The sequence below is a fragment of the Leptosomus discolor genome, chromosome 12, assembly GCF_034619465.1.
Source record: "Leptosomus discolor isolate bLepDis1 chromosome 12, bLepDis1.hap2, whole genome shotgun sequence".
In the NCBI taxonomy this organism is placed as follows: domain Eukaryota; kingdom Metazoa; phylum Chordata; class Aves; order Leptosomiformes; family Leptosomidae; genus Leptosomus; species Leptosomus discolor.
Genome location: NC_141402.1, coordinates 5185685 through 5206335, shown reverse-complemented (window position 1 = coordinate 5206335; position 20651 = coordinate 5185685). Strand labels below are relative to the sequence as shown.

The following is a 20651-nucleotide window of genomic DNA, read 5'->3' as shown; positions in this document are numbered from 1 at the left end:
TTCTGTTTAAAGACAATACAACAGTGGCCAATCACATCCAATAAAGGACGAATAAATGAAGCTCATAAGTAACAGCTCCCTGAAAATGAAAATCTGGAAATTATTTGGTTTATAAGGAACTATTAAAAATATATATGGAAAATATGAAATGTATAATTAAATTGCTAGCCTCCTTCTGAATAATATCTGTAATAAACAGCTGATGAGCTTCAGTCATCATCTTATCTTATTCTTATGGAGACTTGAAATCTTGACTATGTCAAAATACAAAAAAAATTTAAGCAAAAAACATGTCAGCATGTGCTCCTGCTGCATGTGTCAGTTCCACGTGACAAGCTACTCATGATATTAAACCAATAAGTAGGAATGTTTTGCTGAATTAAATTTGAGAGTTAACTATTCCTGTGTATGAATAAGTCAATATAGGAACATCTTGGAACTGAACTAGCAGCTTCTCTATTGTATACAAGTCCTTGCCCAAAATACTTCTAAATTCAGCTTTTTTGTTTTGCCTAGAGACTGATTAAAGATAACGTGTGTTGGCTGGCAAGCAAGGAGAATCAGGGCTGTAAGATGTTTTATCACAGGCGTATCATATACTATCTATACAGCAAAGAAAAGATAACATTTACATGTGCTGCTGTTGTCAGGCTTCAAAAATGAAGGGACAATTCATGAGACCATTTATTTCTGGGTCACAGAGAGACAGAACAGAAAATGTGCTCAAAGGAATATTTCTCTATGCAGAAAATATTAATGCCTTTTTATCAGAAAAATTCTGTCACAGTATTTCAAGAATCATTTGAAAATAACCCTATTTGTCAACAATTACAAGTTTATTGGCCCTATTCTTTTGATCCAAGAAAAAAAGCAAATTTTGAACCTGTCAGATGTTTCGATATTAACGGAAAAATTTAGAGACTTTTTAATCTTTTCTCAAGAACAGTGGCATAACTAGAAGTTGTCAGGTTAAAAAAGAGCAAAATTATTCTCCAACAGAAGTGAATTGAGGGGGCAAAATGCTGCATATTCTATCTGAATAATACATTAGTCTTAGTACCGTGACTGGTACGATTTCTATCTACATGTTCTCTCCTAATGTATCATAGGGTAGAGAGGATACCAGTGGCATCGGCTTCCAAAGCATGCATTGTAATTCTGCTAGAGACTAAACTCAGTCTTGATAAACACTGATTTCCACCTGTGGCTTGACACTGTATGCCTGAAATACAGAACTCGCACTGAAATAAGTGCAAATGCACTGAAGGTTTATATCATGAAAAAGACATTTTCATATAGAAAATGTGAAATATTTTTCCATTATCATTTGACAACTGCCTGTCAGTAAAATTGTGCTTGCTATATCTTGAATAGTTTGAGAGTGCACTGATGGGTAGACTTCTTAAAGAGCACTAACTTTCTTCAAAGCTGCTAAATCCTTAAAAACTGGTTAAAAGATATATATGTATATATTGCCTTGCTGAGACAATTTTCTCAATGTTTCCTACGCTTTTATTAATAGTATAAAATGTAAACACTTAACTGACAGCCACGGGGGGAAAAAATAGTTGCATTGCAGAAGGGCTCAGAGGGCTATACAGTCCTTTATATGTATCCCCCCTTTGCTATGGACTTATTACAATCTCCCAAAAACACAGAGAAATCATTCAAGTGTTACCATGGGATGTAAGCTAGACAGTACTTACGACACTGGCAGCATTTCAGCCATACCATTCTGTGATGCAGTGTTCAACAACAGTCAAAATTGCAACTCACCTTCTGCATCTTCTGGTCTTGTAAGATCGATGACACCAGGGCCCAGTTTTCCATCTTCATTTGGTTTCCCTGTTAACTGGGGGCCTAAATTTTCAAACCTTGTTCTTTCCTGCAAAAGAACAGAAGTACTCTTAATGCTCCACATAGGTTAGTTCTCATTACATGCCGGTGCACGTGTGTAAGCACTGATATGTGCCTTATTTTTAAAATCTGAACAAATAATGAATGCATTTAATTAGAATTTTAACTCAGGGACAATTTTTTACAGATTCTGAATGTTTGCATTTATGAAAATTAGTTTTAAATGTGAAACATATACGGAAACTTTGAGATTATTTTGATCTGCACTGCCATAATGCATAAACCATTGTACATGCAAATACAAAACACTCTTGGCAGTAAACTGCTGATCGATGCTGCTCACTTTGCCTTTCTGCTTATTTTCTGACTTAAACTGGAAAAGACAATCAACATTTGGGAGATATGAAAATTCAGCAGTTGAAAGAAGAGTTTGTATTAAAACATACTGCTAATTTAATGGAAAAAGCACTTATTCCCCACTATGAGATTCAAGTTTGCATTCATACCTCTGAGAACACACAAGACTGAATTTATGCAAGGGGTTTTAAAAGAAGTATTTAAAAGAAGGAATAATAGGTGACAGAACTGATATTATTTTGTCTAGGAATTTAAGTTGTACCTCAGTGGAAAGGGAACCTGAAGAGATTTAAAAAAAAAAAAAAAAAAAAAGAAAAAGAAAAAGAATGCACACTCCCAGAAAAACAGAAAGCTTTTGAGAGCTGGATACATCTATAGGAAACCTGGTACTAGAAAGTGGAAACTGAAAGGTATGTGTTAACCTAGTTCCTCAATTGACTGCTGGACAAGGGCGCTATAAATGACAGTGTAATATTGTCTCACAATAGTAGTCTCTGTAGTGCTGTGTATCAGTAGCAAAGCGTTCAATGGTTATCATTAATTTAGCATTCTCATTTGAAGAAACATAGCATGTTTTCCCTCTTGCCTTGTTGTTACCTCTCCAGACTAAACTTGGCACTATGTTGTACTTGTGAATGAATGAAACCTTGTTGTTCATTACTATGAAACAATATTAAATGTCGTGTCAGCTTGAATTTACAGACATGAAATACCAGCTTTCAGCTCTATGAGCAGTTTCTCCATGTTATACTTAATGCATTATGCAGAAGTAGAGTGCTGATTGCTGTTCATTCTATTGTTCAATGACCTAGTTCTGTGCTGTGCATACTAGACATAAGAAAACATTAGAAGTTTCTCTCCTGCAAGATGATTAGAAACTTGGAAATGATCTTAAGGACAAAACATACTTGATGGCCTTGACTCCTCATTTGCTCCACCTCCAAATACTTTCCAATATGACTATTTTTCTATTATCATTATCTTTCAGTAATAAAACCCCACCAGGCCAACAACTGAGAAATTCTTTTGATTCCTCATTCTTTTAATTCCTTCAGTCATGGACTTTTAAAATTATTTTCTGTTTAATTTGCAGAGGAAGACAAGAAAGCACAACCTGACACTGGATTTGCCACAACATGCAGCTGAGGCATTTCAGGTACAAACTGCATTTCTAAAAGTTCCTCAGAATCTTCCAGTTGTTGAACAAAACAACTCTGCATTTTATATTTGGTTAAATTCTTAACTTATTTTCTTCAGTAAAATCTGTGGTTGATGAAGGAGATTATATATACAAAGGAACTCAGGAGCAAAGAAAGAGATACAAATTAAATGTGACTGCAGAAAGGCACTGCAATACTAGAGGCCCAATATTTTACTGAAGGATGTTGTGCAATGTAACATACACCTGAATCATCAGGATGGGATCTGTTTTACTGGTAGACAGAATAAAAAATAAGTTTGTCTGGGATTCTGCGTTCCATTGAAAAGGGCTGATTTGCAGTTGAGATAAAACCAAAGATCAGTACTAAGAAAACAGCTTTTGGCACATATATTGTGTCTTCCAAAATATTTGCACTAAAAGCTTTTTCTTAGGGATGTTAATACAGCACCTGCAGTACTCTTGGAAGAACAGCCTTTCAGTGTGGTTCAGAAGGAGAAGAAATACCTTTCTGCTATAAAAATCAACAGATCCTGCTACATATCAATATGCACATTTGGAATATCTTTCTAGTCATTCATTCTCTTTGATTTTACCAGAAAATATTCTGTTAAAAAAAAAAAAAAAAAAAAAAAAAGAAGAAGAAAAGAAAGTTTCTGAAAGAATATCAATATTTTGACGTGGAAGGAGAAAAGGCAAAATTACATGATAAGGTTCAGGAACAGTAAAACGAAAGCACTTCTACCACAAAAATACCTGCTCTTGTGAAACAAAGGAGATGTACTTACAGCTATTTTATAACCCCCCTCCTTCTAACTCATAAAAAGCTGTGACAAAGCTGGCTATATTTAAGTCTCTGAAATGCCTTTTAAAGTCATTCCTTGCTTGCTTTTTTTACGGAAAATAATCTTCATAGGGATAAAAAAAATAATTTCAATATTTGCATTGGGTTTAGACAAATTCAGAGAATGGTAAAAAATAGAATAATGCTCCTCAGTACTAATAATGTTTTTACCTAGTAGATGCCTTTACAACTCCATGAAATAAAATAAATTCATATGAAATTTTTTTTTAGAGAGGAAACTTGTCCGAATAGGTGCCAATCTGTTTTTATGGGATTTATCTTTGCTCCTGTCTTACATTCACCTAAAGAGAATAGTTATTTGCACTAAAAATCCTCTAAACGTATACCCTTTTCCTAGTATGAGCAAGGACTGAGGATTGATTCTGTACACAGCATTCCTATATGAACAAAGACAGACATACCTTCACTAAAACTAAATGGCTATACATAGCTGCACTAACAAATACATTACCTGCACGTGCATTATATTTCCACACATGTACATCAACTACTGGATATACTGCTGCCTCCCTAACCTACATCAATAGAAAATTTTGGTCACTTTGTAATAAAGTCCACTGCTACGGACAGTGCAGATGTTTTGTTTCCTGTGAAAAAGAATTTTGGACCTCTATTTTGAACTGATTTTTGTACTGGCTATGGAGCTTATACTGTATAGTCTCATTAAGTTTTCCCATTTAAATTTCAGAAAAAAGTTTAGGACATGACACTGACAACCCTTTCTCATGACTAGATCAACACAGTCAATTGGAGTTTCCACTAGAAAGCTGAGAGCTCTTCCCAGCACAATTCAGATCCTTTGTGCTTCTTTATATGTTGAACACACAGTAAAAATAATCACTTCTTTAAAATAAGGAAGGGAAAAAAGATTCTTAGCAGCCAAATCTTAATTTTCCATTCTGTGATATGATTAGGCACTTATTTATGCGTTGTCAGTCACAAATATGCAGAAAACGTAAAAGTTATTGAAAAAATTAAACTCTGCTCAACTGTCTTGCAGGACTGTTGGTTCTCTAAGTGCTTTGAAATTATGATGTATGAGGTAGATGTTGCATATTAAATAAAGATATTTAAATTATAAAGCCCCCGTTAGTGAGAGCTGATGAATGTTAAATGTTATGAGCCACAAGGCTGTGGCATCCATCATATTCACATATTATCACAGTCAGTGATGGAGCAGCCCCAGTGATGACAGATAGACTGCTAGATAGTTATCCCTGATTTCCAGAGTCGCCAAGCAAGCCTTTCAACCCCTTTGGCATTATTTTTAGCTTTGCATTAAATTAGCAACTTTTTCCATCACGTTCTGGCAGAAAGTATCAATTCTTTCTTCATGTGTGGAAGGTAAAAGAATGATTTAGTGAAGCAAGGAGTAAAGGAAAAGGAAGCAGTAGCCTCTACCTCTGAAACGGCTGCAAACTTCAAATGACTGGAAACAAATATAAAATTGTGATCTTGTGAAAGAACAGCAATGAAACAGTAAGCACACAATAATGGCTTTTCTCTGCACTTAGATAAAAGCTGAATTTTTGATGTGCACAGTATATTTTCATAAAATTTTATATACTATGTTTTATACACTTATTGGCTATTCCATAATAATGTGTGTGCTAACAGTAAAATTGCTCTTAAATTTATGTGTGTTATTTATACGTTCCCACGTAACAATGCTTTTTGTTGTAAAAAATATTCTGTTTATTAATGTAACTTTACAACCACTGCATCCAAGATCCGTGGTAAATTAATGACATTTTTATTATTTTATAGTGTCATTAAATTTTTACTGATCACTCCATCAAACAGAAGCAATAAAGGCCGTAATGCAAACTGGGACACTTAGATCAGGGGAGCAGGAAGGCATTCCATATAGTCTGAAGTAAACGGCTTGCTATAAATGATATTTATACCATCTTTAAGGATGTGAGAATACTTGGACAAGTTTGGCAAAACTGTTTCTGTAGTACCGTGGATTGTGTACTTAAATAACAGTTTACTTGCCAGCAAGACAATTTTTTTGAAACCATATGCGAGAAGATGACTGATTGCATCCATCTCTTGAAAAATAATATATGAAATGTAATAATACACTGGGCACCCCTCCCTTCTGGATTACCAAGACTGATCCGACTATACCCATGCCTCAAATTATTTCAACATGCTTGCTTTTTCCACATCTGAAATGTACGCTTAGTCTGAAATGGAAAATGGCATGCACGCTGATTGTTGTGTAAAAGATTTAAAATATATGTATTTTTGCAACAAATACTTTTTACTTAAGTAGACGTGTTTGGACAATGATGTAATACCCTTTATTTCAATAGTCTAGCATTTAACATTAATTTAAAGAGCCAGTTTCTAGAAACTGAATTAATATGGGTCATTCACAGAAGCCACAGAGCATATGACTGAAGGGATATTATTTCTTTGAGGACAGTACTTTAGTTAGAATGACTACAAGCAATTATCACATGTTGTCCTTATGTATGAAATGTATTTCAATTGAATTATTTCATACTAAATGTTCTAGTAGCTTATTTGCTAACTGTGATCTATTCCCCTCATGTACCATGGACAGTAAACAACAGGCAAACAACTTACTATATTCAAAACATAAAAAGCACATTTCAGTAGAACACAGAGAAAATTATTCCCAGTTTGAATAAGGAGGCATCACAAAACCTTTTTTTCCCCCCTGGAAAGTCAAGAAAGAAACGTCCCAAGCTTTTCACCTTCTTAATACTTTTTAATGTCTAGGACTGAAAAGTTAAATTACCCTCCACTTAGAATCTTTTGCAACATCTTGGCACAGCAGGGATAATTACAAATTGACTTTCAGCCTTATCTCTGGATATTTTAGTTATTATGGGTGGGAAGTTTAAACATTAACCTTATTACAACAATGTCAATCATCCTACTGGTGTGCAGGCATGCAACTGCTGGAATTCTTTGGACGGCAAAGTAGATAAACACAATAGTGGCATTATTGTACAATTAAAAGCAAGGCCTTTGGTTTTGCAGAACTGTGGTGAATATCTAGAACTTGTTTTCCACACCACAGCACCAGGAGTTGCTCCAAGAAACCAGAGAAATTAAATTAGCAAAGTAGGCAAACTTATTGTAGCAATGCTGATATTTTAAGATATTACAAGATACAAAGTGTATCTTTTCCAACCACCGATTTGCAGGTTGCATGAACAAAGGATGTGCCGAGTTCTGTGAACTTAACCTAACTTCATTATTTATGTAAGTGAAATACCTGAATTCAATGTCCTCAGGAACCAAAGAGGGACAGTTCAGTGAATTTTCACCCCGACATACTGCTGGTTTCAGTTTTTGAAGGCCCCTATATTTTTCATAAACTGTTCCAGTACTATCTTTGTATGCTGAACATACAGCATGGACTAGCATCCCTGCCACAGACTACAGATTTGTGTTACGTTACAGCGCCTCAAAGCAAACAGCTTGCTTGAAAAGATGTGGGGAGAGAGAAGCCATTAGGTCCCTTTTAAAATAAATTCTTCCATCTTAAAGCATAACTGAAAAGTAAGAGATTAAAAGCAGATAACAGGGAATTTACACTAATTTCTTTGCCTGACTGGCAAGCCTCAGCTGGCTTCCACGTGACATTGTGACATACGCAAGACCATCACAAGCAGAAATTGTGATGAAATTTATTCAGTAACAGAATTCCATAGTGATTGTCATGATATACACCTTTTTTCTTTTAAGACCCAGGTTCTGGAGTCAAAATTGAGAATTGGAATTTCATCAACGTTTAAACTGTCTAGAAAAAGGTTTGAAACTGAAGTACTAAAGGCCAAAAATTCATAAGATAAATAAATGCAAACCCAAACAGACTACTTGTAAACATTCTCTTTAGCTAGTTACTTTGGAAGTCTAATTTTAAGGATCAGAATTCCTAGAACCTCTGGTTAATGTAAGCAGTGTCCATCTTGATCTCTGAACATGAGTAAGAAGGATTTAGGTGAATTCCCTGATTATTGGGAGCATTCAGCACATACTGATAAGTTAATAGACTTCAGTGCACTGAAGCTTGCTTTCAAAAATAAGCGTATGAATTTTAAAATATTTTTTAAAATAATAATAATAAAAAAGAACAGATAGCAAATGTTTCCACCTAAGTAGGTTACGCCCTCCTACACATGCAGTGTTGACATACCCGTAACTGTTGCCACACTCGCAGGCACTCCTAAGCTATGGATCTGCCCTGGTTAGATTACTTTCAACAGGATTACTGCACTTACTGAGCCCCCTTAACCAAATGCTTTATGTCTTTGTTCATATGGTTTTAATATGGTTTTAACCAATTGCAAGGTTATTTATAAGTTTGCAACTCCCCAGTAGTTAGAGTTATGAAGCGTTCAGACTTAAGCATATCCAGTTGTGTGGTAACCCAACTACTGCTTTCATGCGGTTTCCAACTTTTTATTCATGCACAAAGGCATGATGCATGGCAGTATCTGAGAACTTTCTGATTAACTCTTTGTTTCAGCAGCAAATTCATACAGCAGCCTACAGTAAAATTACACATCAACTAAAAGGTAAAGATTAAAAAATAAAAAAATCACATTGAATTCCACCTTAGACTAATGAGAAGTCATTAGTCCTTGAAAAACATAGGGACAATCAATAAAATTAACAACTGGTAAATGAAAAGCAAACAAAAGGAGTTACTGTTTTACACTCTGCAGAATACGGCTGTAGAATTCACTAGAGGTCAGAAGGAGTCCAAAGCTTGGGCTGTCACTTTTTTTAAAAAGACCTGGATAATTTTATGACTGTTAATAACATTTGTAGTAACACATGCTAAGATAATCAAATCTCATGTTCCAGAGAAGCTGTTCAACTGTCAGGGTCAAAGAGAAATTCCCTCATTCTCTCTGCTGCTCCCTTCTCTCCTGACCAACATCCACAGATGATTAACTGGGAGCCTTCTAGGGAAAGAAGTTAATTTTCTTTTATAACATCAGGTATTGCTCACTAGATTCAAGGGAGAACTGGTAAATGTTATAGACCAAATCTAAACGCATTTTTCAGGGACAGACAAAAGTAAACACAAACTACAATTGACATACACTTCAACTAGGAAACTGTTGGGTTTTTTCAACTGCAGGACTGTTGTTTCTTGGTCCGGGCTGCAAATTGATTAATGGAAGCTATTCAATAGCTACTCTTGGACCTTCAGAATGGTCATTCAAATTTCTAACATTTGAGTTACAAGAATAAATGCGTAAGGACATTGCAAAACAAAGGGTTTTTTTTCCTAGTAGACTAAATACTGCAGAGGAATAATAATATACATTTTGCTATATTTCAGTTTAATTTAACAGCCGATTGTACCTTGTTGGTTATGGCCTCATTTTCACCAAGTATTTAAAAATGGGGACATTGAAATGCCATAAAAGTGTACTGAAATACTTTTACCAAATGTAGACAATGCTATGATTCTGTACATATATCTGCATGGTTCTCCAAACTTTTCTGTTTGTGAATAAATTCATTAAAAGTATTGTCATGCATTAGAATCAGAGCAGAATTTAGAAGATCAGAGATCTGGCTACTAGCCTCAAAACTGTGAATCTCCTTTTCTCTTAATCATCTAGTAATATATTCCAGGCTGAAAACACAGCTTTAGCAAGAAGCCACAGCAGTATAACAACCAGCAAAACTATTCTAGGTTCAGCACAACAATTTTTTTGGAATGGCAAAAAAAAGGCCGAAAAGAAGTCACCAATTTCAATTTCATTGTGGTGTTCTGCAAACCTCAACAGCACAAAGTAAATTCAGCTGCCCTCCACACAAAGTTAGGAAAAGAGAGGTCTTAAAAAATCCAGAACACACACAGACACACACACACCACTGGTCAAACATCTTGAGAAGCAATATGATGTTCTTTTATGAACAATATGAAAATGTAAGCACATGCAAACAGACACATACATATGTTTGATTTTAAACCTATAAAAGCTGCGAAAAAGACAGATTATGTTCTCATAGATACTTTCATTCCATTATTTCAACTGTACCTTGTGACAGGCACATGTCAGATGTTGTTGATCAAACAATACTGGAAAAACTGTGACAAAAATGGGCTACATGATGCAATAATCAATTATCAAATAGCAGTACATGCACTTTTCCTAATCTACATATGGGTAGTAGTTATAAAGGTTGAAAAGCAAATAGTTTGAATACTCTGATCGCAAATGTTTCTACAATTAAAGAACTAAACTTCAGGGAAAATCTGAATCTTGAGTTTTGTGCATTGTATTACTGCAATCTTTGAACATGAATAGTGTTGTACACTATGAGTAGAGATTCCAGTAGCTCCATTAGGGTACATGCTCCGGGACTTTGGAAGTACAGATATCTGACCCAGCTACTCTGGATGAGTCACTGGAGGTACCTACCCCTTTTGTTTATAAGCAATGCACACCCCTAGACATGGCTGTTCCATCCCATTTTCAGGAAGACACCTGAAGTAGTTTAAATTGGTGATGCAAAAGACACTTGGGCTTAAATGTTCACATTCATATTTAGAATTAGAAATGCAATCAAGGCAAATAACAAAATCCCACCAAATGGTACTGTTTTCAAGTATGCGCCTTGCCTTGTGCTGGATGCAAATATATAATTGCACACCATGCATGTATAGATTAAGTAGGATTTTTCTGTATTTATCAAGCTGATTTTTTTTTTTTCTGTTGTAGCACTTTAAGTATACTTTTTCAAGGTTGCACTTTATGATTGCTGCTTATATATTACTCTGTTTATACTCAGGCCTTTTTTGTTAGGTTCAGAGAGAAAAGAAACATATCACTAAAGAATAAGGATGGGTGACAATGGAACAATGATAATAACATCATTATGCAGTGTTTTGCCTCTTGTACCCCCATCACTGCCATGTTTTTCTCTGATTATTCCAGCCTCAGGAAAATGCGCTGCTTACCGTTTATGTCAGGAAGGCGAGATTACTGTTTGCATGACTACAATATCAAGTACAATGCACGTAATGCCTGTGATAATATAGATGTACCACTCAACTACCTCCTGTCTTTAATCTTTGTTCAACAGGAAAAAAAACAAACGAAAACAAAACAGTGAGTTGCAAATTCTTGCAGCCTCATATAGGCCTTAATCTTCTAAGGTGCTGAGTACTTGCCCTCCAGGCCGACAGAGGCCTCAAGGACATGCATAGTCACTACTTAACTCCAGGGGAATACTTATGTGCTTGTATTAAGGATGGACAAATGCACTTCACTGAGTCGGGGCCAAAGTGTGTAGTTCTCATATGTTTCCACTAAATCTGAGAATAAAAATTAAACAATTTCTTTCCAGGCTGAAAAAAACATTTTCTCCTTCTTATTGATTACTCCTTTTTCCCTTTGAGACAGGTAGGTTGAGGGCCTTCTGGTATGAAGAAGAATTATTCTCGTTTAGGAATAAAACAATAGAAAGCCAAGAACACAGTCCTGTAAGGATTTATTCAAATGGTCAAGACCTTGCATTAATAATTTCCTAGCTGAAGGCAAAGGAACAACTCCCTATCAGTGAAATGCCTATATGTACTTACTTATCTTTCTAATACAATCAGAATGACGTTGCTTATAGTTTATGTTTTTCAAACTTGTACTCAAGGAAAAAGCATCCCAAACTGGATTTATGAACACTATAAATTCATCAAAACAAAACAAATAAAGCAACTGATAAAGTAGGATAAAGGTTCCATTTGCTACATCTGACATGCAAATGCAGGCAAATACATACTTCCTGGAAAGTGGGAGAGATGTACATCTCTTGGAAGGAGTAACTCTTCCATGCAGGAAGTATGAATCAAAATAATGCAACAGAGAGAGTAGTTTAAAAGGGTAACTGAAGGCGATGCATTTTTTTTCATGCAGATTCCAGGAACCCGTACACCTGAAACCATCTTAAATGCAAAATGAATACCTACGGGCTGAAAAAATTATGTGGTTTTACTGCTGCAATACACGAAGACAAAAATGCTAGTTATCTATAGCTAATGCTACTGGCAAAAATCCATTCTCTAGCTTTACATTTAAAGTAGAACGATTTTATAAACCTTGTTTTCTTTTTATCATGAGAAGCTTGTTTCAAATTTCCAACATAAGATATCTATTAAAATACTCTTCAGCTCAATGCAACAGTGACAATTTAGAAAATGCTTTTATACCTTAATGACCAAATTTGAATGGGAGTTTCACCCACAGAGCATATTAGCCACTTATGTCCTACTTAAGACCTATTTTTGACCTCATTTTCAGCAGAAGGATAAACTGGGTCCTACTACATCTCTCTGCATTTAAGATGAACTTTTTCTCTCTTTTCAGCTATCCTCATTCATCCACTCTAGATGACATATATGGAAAAGTTCATGCGATTCACTTAAGGAACATTACAGCACCTCATTCCAATGGAAGATTTTTGCTGCTCTGTGGACAAATACAATCTGTGAGTAAGAGGGAATTTCCTGTCTCATCCCAACTTTACTCCTTTGTATACTTGTATACTTTATAACTGGTCATATTTTCTGGCTATGTCTTACAGGAAAAAGAATAATAATGTCCTGGGGAAGCAATCAGTATTTTGGAGCTTTTTACTATTGTATATGTAGACAATCATAATACCTACAACTGCGCGTTTGTACTACCCAAATAATTTTTAAAAAGAGGTTGATAACGCTATCTGCAGGCACAGGGAGGGGAAATTATTACTTCTGGTTAACCAGAAAGTCAATGATTAAGCTGAGAACTGAACCCAGGCCTTCTGAACATTAGGCCAGTCCACTGGCTGTTATGCCACACTGCCTCTGCCGTAAATCTGTTTGATGGATTTTTCAGTCATGGAACATTAAAGGCTCTGCTCTTGTCTAATGAATATGTTTAAAGAAAACAGTACAAACAAAAGCAAATGTAACACTTAAATTATCTGAGACATATGGCTTTGATGTCACACTTGGATAAAGGATTTCCTACTGGAGACCTATGTACACTTATACGTACTGAAAAAAATTTTAGCCAGTACCACTAGCTGGCATACTGGTATCTGTTTATGTCTAAAAAGGGAACATAATCAGTTTTAGTTAGTTAAGTACAATCTGAGCCAACTTTTTTATTATGACCAAAAGCTTGGCAGTGCAGTAGCAGTGGCAAGTAGCAGAAAATTGCTTACAGTGTTATTTGCCAGATTACTTGAACGATTTACATTGGGTTTTCAAGAGAGTTTGAAGTATTAAAAACTTAAGATTTTGAAAAGCGTTGGATTGTGGATTTCTGTTCCTAGTTGCAACAAGATGCACAGGAGAGAGTTATGCATAGTATGACTGACTAAATGAAGTATTTTTTAATATAAGCCACCTGAAACATTTAGGAGCAGCTCAGTTTGAACTGTTAAGATTTTTTTTTTTAATTGAAGATTTGGAGAGCAAATTGATTCAGATTAAATGCTCAACCTTTCGTATCTACTTGTTTAAGATTCATGTTGACATTGTACTAAATACGGCCATACAGTTTGTATTCCAGATAAATTGATCTGACTACAAGCCTCACTCTTTAGTATGATTCTTACTCCAAGATAAATCAATATTTAATATCTCCTGCAACAGCCCCAATAGATAATTTTAAACCTTTTCTCCATCCCATTAAGTTACCTTTAAAAATTCTTTATACAAGGCTTCCAGATGACTTCTGAAAAACTAGTTTATGAAAAGCGGTCTGAAATTCATTAATTCAGATGGAAAGGGTTTTTTAATCTTGCTGCATTGTGCTGATCTCTAAATCCATCTCTGTTTAGCTAATTCTCCTGCTCAGATAATTTGAAGAATAAATAAACACTTCCTGTAAATCTGTAACACAGGCTTTAAACATAAAGAAAAATATCTTTCTACCGCTTGCCATGTGGGAGAAGATATCTCTAGGGTGTGGACTTCTGCAAAAACAGGCTGACCAAGGCTCCCCCTGACTCCCTGAGAGGATGGGTACCCAGCATCATCAGGAATCAATCTCCACCCAGCTCCAACCCCACTGCCACAGCAGCTAAGAAAAGCAGTGATAAGCAGCAGTATGTCAGGCTCAGACATCAGTCACATCCCAGTCTCCATTTTGAACATTAAAATCTACAGTCTGCTCCCTCTCCCCTCCCCACCCTCCAATCTGGTGGAGCAGCTAAGAAGGAGGAAAAACATCGCTTCCCCCTCCCTCAAACCTCTCCTATGGCTAAGGGCCCCAGTGGGATAGGAGTCTTTGATATCAGAAGAATGCAAACAGCAAGGCTCAGGTTTGCTGCTTCTTAGGGTTTAGAAACAGAGACATAAGAGGAATTTCAAATTATTATATATTGGGAGAACTGAAAAGGATGATGCCAAAAGGAAGGAAAGAACTATATACTCTGGAGCTATCTGGTTGTATACCCACCATTCAAACTATAGGATCTTCATTTTCCTATCTGTGCTCTCCCTCAATCCTATTTCCTACTCTGCGTTACATTCAAGGTGCAGTATCACCAATGCTCTATGCAGCAGTGATGCTCTGTCCCTCCAGCCTGCTGGTTCCCAACACAAACAGTCCACAATCCTTTACATCTTCTGATTCAGCTATTTATGGGGTCATGGTGAAAGCTCAAACAGTGAAATGTTCCAGTTTAATAAAAGGGGAAGGGGAACTTTTGCTTTCAAAGCCATGTTTTGCCGCTTTTACAGCAGAGTTGCTCAAATAGTTATGTCCTTGAGGGGGCAGTGGGCTGCAGCCCAGGTTGCTGCAACCTCTTTGCACTGGAGGGGCAGTGTGGAACTAGGTAGCTCTTGCCTTTCAAATTTATTACAGATCTTCATCCCGGGAATTATACCTGCTTTGGTTTGATTCAAAGCACAGCCTAAAAGGGTCTGATCCTAAATGAGTTCTTTCATCACTAACAAAACAGAAATATTAAAGAAAAAAATAATGTTACTGATTAACTTACAATGCAGTTTTCAATTTTATCTCTATTCCTTTACTAGCTGCAAGCAATCAAAACCATGATAAATCGTGTATTTTGCTTATGGAAAAGGTTCAGTGTTTAGCTTAGTTATGAACTCAAATCCAAGGCAGATTTAGCAACAAGAATGCAGTTGTATAGAGAACATACCCTTTATATAGCAAAAATATGTGAAGTGATATTCACTTTTAACCATGTACGATGTTACTGGGAATTCTACTGGGGAAATTGTGTGCTGTTCTATTAATTAGTTAAGATGTTTCACACAACAGCAGTATGAGGATGTTGTTTTCATGAGACTACAAGAGTCCCAGCAAAAGCACAGTGAGGGTAAGCAGCAGCGAAAAAAGGATCGGAGACCTGAGCTAGCAGATCATTGCAAACACTGCGAGAAAGTTTCCTTCTCTCTCATGACAAGAGAATCATAGAGACTTCCACTACCTAAACCATAGTCTGTACCACATTAGGAGCACTCCTAATACCACAGGAGTGAAATCTCAGAACAGCTGAAAGATGAATAAGTAATGTGGGTCCTGATTCAGAGGGGCACACGTACCGAAATCCATCCTTAACATAGCAAATGCTTTACATTAGGAGAACTTAAATGGGGTCAAGAACAGGAAATTGGGTGGGTATTTTCTCCTTTTAACCGGATTCTTTATGTTCTCATAACACATATTTCCAGGTAGCTACAGTAACATGGCATGGATGGAGAAAAAGTAAAATCATTTGATAAGCCAAGCAAGTAGTATACTTCATCTCCTTCCCTCATAGGGTAACTCACACATTTACTAAAAATTTCCCATGTTGCAGTTCATTTTGCCTGCCTATAGTAGTGAGTAAATACTGATAAACTATGGAAGGATGGCTGAAGGGAACGGAAATCCTGCATAGCAGAGCATGCTATTTAGTGCAAAGGACTGATAGGCATCCTGGTCTATACGTTGACAGTCTATAACTGTGAATATCAACTCAGTCCATTCTTTGCAAAAAAAGAGAAAAAAATAAACCCTGGGTGAAAAAGGTTAGGAGCAAAAATTTGCAGGAGAATTATCTTTCTTGTATTTGTTAGTTCGGGGTTATTTCTGAAAGGAAATAAAGAGTTGATGTACACTTCATCAGTGAGACATTTGTCATGATGTAGTGTGATCTGTAGTGTGATACTGAAGAATAAAACACAGGAGTTATGCAAAGGTCATGCAGGTAATCCCTTGATAAAGGGGAATCCCTTGGGAGGAAGACTGCAGCCATACAACCTAATCTTATGAGATTTCAAAGAGCTTGAGTGGCTTCAGGTGAGGAACAGAATTCTGGCAAGGAGCTGGCAACTGAATATGTTTTGGCAACCTGCTGAACCCTTGACAGACCAAGAAGTTTTATAGTACATGATGTGTTAGTGACTCACTTTGTGTACAGTTCTAATGCACATCCTCCCAGTGATGGCTTCTACTCATACTGGCATCCAAAATACAGCAAAGAGTGTTCCTATGCTTTAGAAGTGGAAGGGAACAAGGATGTAAAAGTAGGATGCACCAAGCAAGAACCTGTATATATATAAAAAGGTAGCTCATCTGAATAGGAGTCATAGAATGAAATTGTCAGTTAGCAATTGAACTCAAGGATGCAAAGAAAATGGCACTGAGATAAGAATGCATCCACTGCTTGCTATCTCAAGAAGCCTTTGGCAAGATAGTGAAAGCATGCATCAAGCTACTGATCACCACGGATCTGACATTAAGCCACAAGTGTCCACTTCTCTTACTGGTGTTTAATAAACTGCTTTGGGACGGGTGCAGGTGAAGAGGGGATCTTTCCAAAACCTTGTCTCAATGTTCTCCCTCAGTTAATGAATGTCAGCAAGTGGAAGAGAACAGAAATTTGATATGTTTTTCCAGCCTTTCTTATAGAAGCATTTGCAACATGTTAGAGGCCACAGGCATAAAAGTGAAATACTGGGAAATTAATGTTGTCTGTAGATTTTCAGGATGTAAGCTGGGCAATTTCAGCTTGTGGGTTAGGCATACTTTAGGTTTTAAGTAGTGTTATAAAAGCTTACTATGACTTGAACATGATTTTAGTACGAGTAATCTGATGTTGAATATCATTTATTACCCTGTTACACATTTCCAATTGAGATAGACCTGTTTATGGAGTTAGTATTATGTGACTACAGATGGACAAGCTATGTGCAGTGAACAATTTATCCAACACATATAGTCTTTCTTATCTTTTCAAACTAGCCCTGGAGGATCAGCAATTTCTATACATGTATGAGTAACGTGTCAGTGTTATAAAAACCTAACTTTTGAGTTATGCATGAACTATGCACTTAAATGCTCAATAGTTTTCTGCTTGTGATTTATGCTGTAGTTGGTCACCTAAGACAAATTATATTGTTTTCAATGCCTGACTTGGTGATAAGTATTGCAACATTGCCTTAAAATACATGAAAAAGCAACTGGGAATTCTCTCAGCTGAAAGACCTCCCAGGTAGTGAAAAGCCTTTACTTCTATCTATCAACTCCTGCATCCATTAGCTTCAACACCTCAGAAAAAACGATGAACCTGCCTCTGGGATACCATTGGTAGGAAAAAGATAGCAGTGGTAAGACATAGTGCAGCAAGGCCTGCAGGACCCCTAGATTAAATTGCTGCAGAGTTCACAGAGCTGCTGTAAAGTTCTATAATTAGCATTGACACTGTATCAGGGGCTGGAAGAGCTCTCTGATACTGCGTTCCTCATTTGGTCAGCATGGAATTCGAAGTCGGTGCTGCATCAAAGCCTCCGTTTTTTAAGAACAGGGGGTGAGCAATTTGGACATAAACAGCGAATGCCTAATTGGGCACAAATGTCCATGTTCATATGCAAATACACCCATAGAAATAAAACTCCGTTTGCATGAATATTTGTGAAAAGAAAACAAAGCGAGGAATAAGCACGGTCAAACTCCATTAATCACATTTCAAACAAACATTTGCAAATATCGGTTTGCATTATTTGCTCAAGTCTTTTCATGAGATGAAAGAAGATATTTTTACCTGCTAGCACGCTTATTCTTTTGTTTGAAACAAAAGAGTTAAGACAGCACAAAGTAGTGTTTAATCCAACAAACAGGCAGCTAAGTAAATATCCTTCAACAACAGGGAGTGTATTTCAATTTATCATACCTATTGATGTAGCCTAATGATACTTGAGAAACAGGAGACATTTTTAATTTTGGAAAGTAATGAAGTATCAGAGAAAGTAATCCCAATTTATCCTTGCTGTACTTAATCTACCGCAGTTGAGAGAGTTATATTGGCAATGCCTTTGGTGTTGTGAATTTACTTAGAGGATCACACAGAGCTTGGAAATAAACAGCAGTAACTTTTGTGGATGTCCCTGCTTGTATCTAAGTGTAAAACAACATGCAAATATATTCTGTAGTTCTCAGGACAATTGAAGAAGTGATACTATAGGATTCTGCAGCTGCCATTCTGATCCACAGCTGAAATCAATGAATATATTCCTGCCTTAGCAAAGTTATTTTCTAACAATAATTTTCAACCTATCTTTATTGTTTTGTGGAGAAGCATAATAAAAACACAGAATACATTTCAGTATATATCTGCAAAGTCTCCTCAGTAGCTTGGGAAATGTATTGTATGTAAAAAGATACAATCATTATGCTGTTACTGTCATCACAAAGACACTATCCTTTACGGCAGAACATCATCCTTTGGGAAAAATTATCCTTGTTGGTTTGTGCAAATTTTTCAACGTTCACCCTCAGGACCCATTTTAATCTAATTCTGTTCCTTTGGGATTTTCTGTTGCTCCAAGATTTCAGGAAGACCAAAACAGGGCAAAGCTTTTAACCTTTTCACAGGAAATACCCCATGTGAGTGAAAAAGCAGTGTATTTAGCGTATTTTCTGGAGCTGTAAGGCAACAGAAGAAAGGGGCCAAATCCCATTATTATTATTATCATCATCACCACCATTATTAATGAGGTCTAAAACCTGCAGCTAGGCAACCCCTTCAAGTAGTCCTGACAACAGAAATATAAAACCATAGTTGTGCTCAGCGACCATACAAGCATACTATTAAGCACAGGCAGTGGCAAAAATTCTAGTAGCCAACAGTCAAATGCAAAAATAGCTATTAATACCAAAAGAGTGTGCTGGTTTCTTTCCTGAAAATAATATTTTATTGTCAAGTGCTGTTGTGATTGAACTGGAAGCATGAAAAACTTTAAAACTTCATCTGATATGGGAAATTTCTTTACTCTACAGTGTGTGTGTATATATATACACATACACACCTGGACAATATGTGTATATAATTGTTCAAATAATGATGTTTCAAATAGGTTCTTTGTGCTTAGGTGCATTTTCTTTTAATTCCTGACATATGTACATCATAATTGAACTAGTCAGACTTTTTTTTAATTTGCAGTCCAATAAAGTTTCCATGATTTATACTTTGGAAAGATTGCATATTTTTCACTTAATTAATTGATTATGATAATTTAATCAATAGACAAATAATTCAGATTTTATTTTAATCAGCCTCTACACAGCTAATATATTGGAACAGAAATGCACGAACTACCAGCATTATCAATACAAATTTGGAAAGTAAAGCAGTTGAGCAAAACACTTAAACACAAAGGTCTGCAGAACAATTAATTCCATAGGTGCAAAACTGGATCCATAGTAAGCTGGCGCCAAAGCTAACTTATCTGTAAATTTAGATGACCTACATATGCCAGAGATTTTGCACTGTTTCTTTTAGTCTTTTCACTGTCAGTTCCACAGTTTCAGTGAACATGTATTTTTAATGTGTAAATTTCAAATACATTATTTGTATGTCTTTCTATACATAGTGTACAAAGTAAATCTGAAAAAAATATTCGTAGGTATATTGGTAGGCATGAGTATGAATATTTAGGTGTAAATAGTAGTATTTGAGCAATAGCATGTGATCAATTAAAGGCTGAATCATATGCTACGTACAGACAGAAAGTTAATGTTTCATGAGCAGCTTTAGTATTTCTATCTCTTGAGTTTGAGGAACAGACTTGACAAGATTTCATACCCACAGCCTTCTGCACCTGGTTCCCATTATAAACCTGGCCTTGATAATGGAGCTATGTTCTTCTACAGAGGCTAATGTTAGCAATGGTATTTTCCTCCCATAACTCTTATAACCTGAGTACCAGTGTTATGGCTGTATTTGACCCCTCTGTGCATGTGCAGTTACAACCTCCATCACCTTCCTCACTAAATACACAGAGATCAGATAAAACATTTCTTTAAGTACGGGTACAATTTCTAAGCCTGATTTTATTTCCTGTGGTATCTACAAAAGCTAGTGATATAGTACAGGCTTCAGGGTTATGTTGAAAGTCAGATAATT

The 20651-nt window shown here is 36.2% G+C and overlaps 1 protein-coding gene across 3 annotated transcripts in view; it reads right to left on the bottom strand.

The window, feature by feature from the left end:
- The window catches only part of SOX6 (SRY-box transcription factor 6), a 248981-nt gene that overhangs the window by 34163 nt on the left and 194167 nt on the right, over nucleotides 1-20651 (bottom strand). For all 3 annotated transcript variants that reach the window (XM_086472314.1, XM_086472316.1, XM_086472315.1), the window contains one exon: nucleotides 1777-1885. In XM_086472314.1, coding sequence (XP_086328440.1) covers nucleotides 1777-1885 — 109 coding nt within the window. The remainder of the gene's footprint in view (nucleotides 1-1776; nucleotides 1886-20651) is intronic.